This window comes from Gopherus flavomarginatus, chromosome 7 (assembly GCF_025201925.1).
Source record: "Gopherus flavomarginatus isolate rGopFla2 chromosome 7, rGopFla2.mat.asm, whole genome shotgun sequence".
In the NCBI taxonomy this organism is placed as follows: domain Eukaryota; kingdom Metazoa; phylum Chordata; order Testudines; family Testudinidae; genus Gopherus; species Gopherus flavomarginatus.
The window spans coordinates 82,160,334-82,166,333 of NC_066623.1; the positions used below are offsets into that span (position 1 = coordinate 82,160,334).

The 6,000-nt window shown below is 44.7% G+C and overlaps 1 protein-coding gene across 1 annotated transcript in view; it reads right to left on the bottom strand.

Moving 5' to 3' along the window:
- LOC127054782 (very-long-chain enoyl-CoA reductase-like) overlaps nt 1-3,277 on the bottom strand; it is a 41,054-nt gene extending 37,777 nt beyond the window's left edge. Inside the window, exon 1 of the mRNA XM_050960984.1 lies at nt 3,003-3,277. Coding sequence (XP_050816941.1) covers nt 3,003-3,029 — 27 coding nt within the window. The 5' untranslated portion in view covers nt 3,030-3,277. The remainder of the gene's footprint in view (nt 1-3,002) is intronic.
- Between the last annotated feature and the right edge of the window lie 2,723 nt (nt 3,278-6,000).

The window sequence follows — 6,000 nt, forward strand, 5'->3', positions numbered from 1 at the left end:
GTGTATAAAGCCTCTTGACAAAAAAGGGTGAGAACAGAACATAAGTGACTAGTGGTTGTTTGCTGAATCTCTACCAGCTTAAGGAACAAAAAAAATTGTTGAGTTTCCTGGCAGTAGTATTGGCCAATAGAAAAAATGGCTGCTTGGCCTACACATTCAGCTTATAGGTGAATGAGAGAGCTTCTTAAACCAAAAACAGACTAGTTATGAACCCCAAACATGGTGAGAACATATTTGCCAGGCTCTGTTCCCACCGAAGTTATTGGCAAAAGTCCCACTGATATCAGTGGATTCGCTCTTAAAGTACTTAGATTTTTTCCCCTTTCTTTTCTGACCTAATTAGACTTGAGTGCAGGATTCCTTACATCCTCTGAAAAGATTGCTGACATCACTAACATTTAGCAGCAACTGATAGTGGGCCAGATAGTGTTTTAGGCACAGCCTAATGCAGAACTGCACCAACCCGGCAAGGGCTCTGGGGAGCCTTTTGCCTGAGAGAGATACATTGGGCCAGGTCCTCAGCCTCCAATATGTTCTTTTGCACTGCTCCATGCCACATAGGCAAGCTGAGGATTCCTCTTGCAGAGGGGAATCCTTGGCTCACATGAAGCCAGCTATACCAGACCTACACTGTCCTCTGTAGTGGGATGACATAAGATACAGGGCCTGTGGCAGAAACACTTTGCACTGCGATGAGCCTCAACAGGATAACAGACCCTGTGGGGCTATTGTCAGTAAGTTAGAGCAGCCTCACGTATGCTGCTGCCCTCAGACCTGAGGAACACAAAGCCATCTTTGTTGTGCCATCACCCACACCTTGAATCCGGCATGAAGTGCACCTCAGACAGACTTGATGATCTGGTCTAATGCCTCTCAAATCTCCTAGGGAATGCAGCCACTGCACCACCCCTTAAGAAGATGGAGTCTTCAACGCTTTCGTGGCCAGCCAGACAGCTCAGCTCTACTCTACTGGCAACTGTGAAGCACAGAGTGGATTGTTCCTCAAGGAGAGCTAGCAGAGTTTGTAGTTGTGTCTGTCCCTTTTAGTCTGGGCTACTGAGGTATAATTGACACTGAGCTAAAAGTGCAAGAAGCTGCCAGGTGCCTGTCTATGCTAGGGCTAATGAAGCTAACATTGATGCAGCAGAAACATTGGTAATACCAATGGGAATTTCTTCTTAAAATTCCTTAGGGTAAGATAGATAGGGCCATAGGAGGAAGGCTCTGTGCATCTTTATCTTATTCACTCATGCAAGGGCCAGAGATAATCTAGCTCATCCTGTTTAGGTGCTAGAGATATCTAAAGTGTTTTCTAAGTTTTGGTAAAAGACAGAATCATGGACCTTAGGACTTGATGAGTAAATGGAGGAGGAGCTGCTTTTCAGACACTTGGTTTAAAACCCTGTTAATTTTTAAATGTGCAGATATTTTACTGATAATTTTGCATTTTACAGGGGTTTGTTTTAATTAAAGAGGCCTTTGCATTTACTTTTAGGTTAATATGGGAGAGTCTCATGGTGGAGAATCTGAAATGAGAGATTGCGAAAATGAAAGAGTTATCTAGATAGCTGCTAATTAGTATTATTTTGAAATTCTAACTCCCCTGCTTTGACATGAACCAATCTTCAGAACTTTCTATTAGCTGATATGAACACTCCCTCCATTGGAGCTTAGTGTAGCTGATTAAATGTAGATTCTTTGAGTTATGCCAAAAGGTAAGATAGATAGGCCTTTTTGTGATGCTGTGTTTAGTATACACACAGAAAAAGTTGAATGTATTCAATTCTTTCTTGATTTTTTTATTTGACACATATTAATGCAAGAATCAAGTACATCATTAAAATGTAAATGTCATTGACTATAGAAATGGCCAAGAATATTTCAGACAACTTTTCCCACTTGTCTTTCAGAACCAGAAAAGACAGCTCTATTAATCAGTGACCATTATTATATATAGTTTATGCAATGCCCCAAAGCATAGCAGACACTGTATGCAAATAACTGTAATGTGCAAATGCCTTTATGAATAAAGAAGTCATCTCCTTTGATGAAAGAGACTCACAACAGGTGTTAGGGGTTCAGTGCATTTGTACTGAAATACCTCAGGAATTAATTCATCATACCATGCACATGCTTTTAAGCTTTCATGCTATGCTTTAAAAAGGCTCCTACTATGTACAGCATTGCAACATGCAGCATTTAACAAGGGTCTTCCAAGAAGCTAGAGATGAATGTTGCCAGTGACATTTATCTCCCTCTGTTTTTTCAAACAGCAAGGATATATATACCCAGGGCAGAGTGAACATAACGGGGATTAGGAAGGGCGGTGAAAAGAGATGAGTGCCATTGATCCCGGACCTCCCCAAATCACAAGTAACCCTGTGAAATTATCCACAACAGGATACAGAGATCCTTTTCTTCTCCCGTTATGGGCCATCTGACCCTGAACAAATCACCTGGCCACTCAAAAATGCCAAGTTGGAGTGATCAGCCCCAGGAGGAGAGGGACACTAGAAAAACAGCTGCCTTGGAAGAGATTGTCATTTTGGATTCAGGCTTTGAACCATGGGTCTATGTGGCCTAGTTTCTCCTCACTCACCCAGGGAAAGCAACAGATAGTTTGGCCTTGTGCTTACATTTTATGCAAGTCAAGTACATCAAAGTCCCTTGCTTCAAAAGCCTGCAACTTAAAACTGTTTTTGAAAATCCCAGTAAGCTGAGTTGTGGTAGCCTTTAGCTTCCCTGCAGACGGGCTGTGACACTGCTGCCCCCAGGAGGAGCCGACTTGGAAGCCCACCCTGCTCACTGCAGCAGAAACCCCTCGGTCACTTTTAGCCTCCTGCCTCCCTCCTGTGCAGCTCCAGGGACTGGGCTGCTCCCAGCAGCGCAGGGCTCCGCGCCTCATTCACTGCCCGTTCTTTAGAAGCCCACCCAAGTTTGCTACGACGCGAGCCGTGCGCCCGCTCCGCTGCCCTGAATGATCCTCGGTGCCAGGCACCCACCTCAAAGAAAGTGACTCTGCTGCCCATCCTGGGTGCCGATTGCAAGCGTTGTGCCCGGCTCTGGCTGCTGGAGCAGGGAGCAGAACCGCTGTCGCCGCCTCCTCTTCCTAGAGCTGCTGCACTTTAACTCGGGTCCCCGGCGCGCCGGCCAATCAGGAGATGTCCACTGCCCTCCTCTTCCTTCCCTTGGGCTCAGAAGTCCTACCGCGAGGGTTGCATGCGGTTCAGGGCAGCGCTGCCAGCCCGTCCCGTGCATCACTAACCCCCGCCATCCCCATGTGCTGTCTGCAGCCAGGCTGCGCTGAGCTCAGCATCCTCACAGCAAGGGGAAGGGAGATCCGGCCACATGCAAGCCAGGACTGCTGTTTGCTATCTGCAGACTGAACAGCATCGCATGCCTACTGCAAACACAGAGCATATAATGGTAGAAATGAAAGGCTGGAAGAGATCTGGAGAAGTCATCAAACCCAGCCCCCTCTGCTGAGGTGGGACTCAGTATACCTAGACCATCCTTGAGAGGTGTAGAACTTCCAATGATGGGGATTCCACAACCTCCCTTGGAAGCCTAGTCCAGATCTTAAATGTCCTTATAGAGAGAAAATTTTTCGTAAAATCTAATCTAGCTCTCCAGTGAATATTGAATAATACTGGACCCACAACTGAGCCCTGTGGGACCTCATGAGCTACATCCCCCCAGTTTGACAGTGAAGCATTGATAATTACTCTTTATGGTCTTTCAAGCAATTGTGTATCCACATTATAGTATTTTCATCTAGCCCACATTTCCCTAGTCTGCTTATGAGACTATTCCATGAGGGTGTATCAGAAGCCTTACTATATTGCAGGGGTAGGCAACCTATGGCATGCATGCCTAAGGCAGCACGCGAGCTGATTTTCAGTGGCACTCACACTGCCCGGGTCCTGGCCACCGGTCCAGGGGGCTCTGCATTTTAATTTAATTTTAAATGAAGCTTCTTAAACATTTAAAAAACCTTATTTACTTTACATGCAACAATAGTTTAGTTACATATTATAGACTTAAAGAAAGAGACCTTCTAAAAACGTTAAAATGTATTACTGGCACGCGAAACCTTAAATTAGAGTGAATAAATTAAGACTCGGTACACCACTTCTGAAAGGTTGCCGACTCCTGCTATATCGCATCTACTACTTTCCCCCATCACTAGGCCAGTAACCTCATAAAAAAAAGAAAGTATGTTGGTTTGGCATGATTTGTTCATGACAAATCCATCCTGGCTATTCTTTGTAAACTTATTGTCCTCTAAGTGCTTACAAACTGATTGTTTAATAATCTGATCTAATATCTTTCCAGGCATCAAGGTTAAGCTGATTGGTCTATAATTTTCCAGGTCCTCTTTGTTCCCCTTTTTAAAGATTGGTACTGTGTTTGCCCTTCTCCAGTCCTCTGGACCTCATCTATCCACCCCAAGTTCTTAAAGATAATTGCTGTTAATGGTTCCAAGATTGCTTCAGCTAGTTTCTTAAATACTCTAAGATGAATTTCATCTTGGCCCTGCCAACTTGAATACAGTATATCTAATTTATCTAAATGTTCTTTAAAATATTCTTTCCCTATTTTGGTTTGAATAGCTTTCCCCTGATTATTAGTATTAACTGTGTTGTGTATCTTATCACTAATAACTGATGACAGCAAGAAGGCTGAGGTATTGCCTATTTTGCTTCAGTTATTAGTTCTACTTGCCTGCTAAGAAGAGAACCTACCCTTTCTTTTTTCTTACTGTTAATGTGTTTAAAAAACCTCTTATTTCCCTTGCTAGGTGTAACTTATTTTGTGCCTTAGGCCTTGGCTACACTGGCGCTTTACAGCGCTGCAACCTTCTCGCTCAGGGGTGTAAAAAAAACACCCCCCTGAGCGCTGCAAGATACAGCGCTGTAAAGCGCCAGTGTAAACAGTGCCCCAGCGCTGGGAGCATGGCTCTCAGCGCTGCAAGCTAATCCCCATGAGGAGGTGGAGTACATGCAGCACTGGGAGAGCTCTCTCCCAGCGCTGGCACTGCGACCACACTCACACTTCAAAGCGCTGCCACGGCAGCGCTCCCGCTCATCACTTTGAAGTTTCGAGTGTAGCCAAGCCCTTAGTCTTTCTGATTTTGTCCTTACATGCTTGTGCTATTCTTTTGTACTCCTCCTTAGCCATTTGTCCATGTTCCCACTTTTTGTAGGATTCAGTTTTCATTTTCAGGTCATTAAGGAGCTTCTGATGGAGCCATAATGGCCTTTTACTATTCTTCCTCTTTCCTTTGCATCACAATGGTTGGCAGTTGTGCCTTTAATATTGTCTCCTTGAGAAATTGCCAGATCTCCTGAACTACTTTATCCCTTAGCATGCAGACCTCATGGCTGGAACTGTTTAGGGCAGACATTAGCAGTCTGGCAGTGCTTTGACTTTGTTTCAACCCATCTCTCCAAAATCTCCCTGGGTTCCTCTCTTCTTTTCTCTTCCTGGTACAGTTAAGGGCACATGATTAGTAAAGCCTGGTTTCTTAGCTTGAATCTGTATTTGTTTTATTTGTACATTGCCCGGAAGCATGCTAGGCATTTTCCACAAGTAATGGGTTTGTCAGGAGAGAAGGCGCAGCACTTTTATTACTCACAACAGCACTCAGACAGTCCGAATATGCTCAGGCTTCTGCAAACATCTAGGTTGGCATGATCAGGGCTGTAACAGCCAAAAGCAAAGCCTGGTCTCTCCCATATTTGTACCATGAGATTTTTCTTACACTACCTTCCATTATGTGCTGAGGAGGGTAGCAACCCCAGGTTGAAAAGCCCTGTGGCAGGCTGAAGGAAAAGAGCAGTGCTCTACTTCCTGCATCTAGAGATGGCAGAGGCCCTGTTGCTCCCCCTTCATAGATTGGAGCTCTGCAGTTTCAGCAGGGAGAATACAAAGCCAGATTATGGTTGTCCTCCACAGCATGTTCCCCTGCCTAGCCAAAGGATTTTTTCATGCATATCT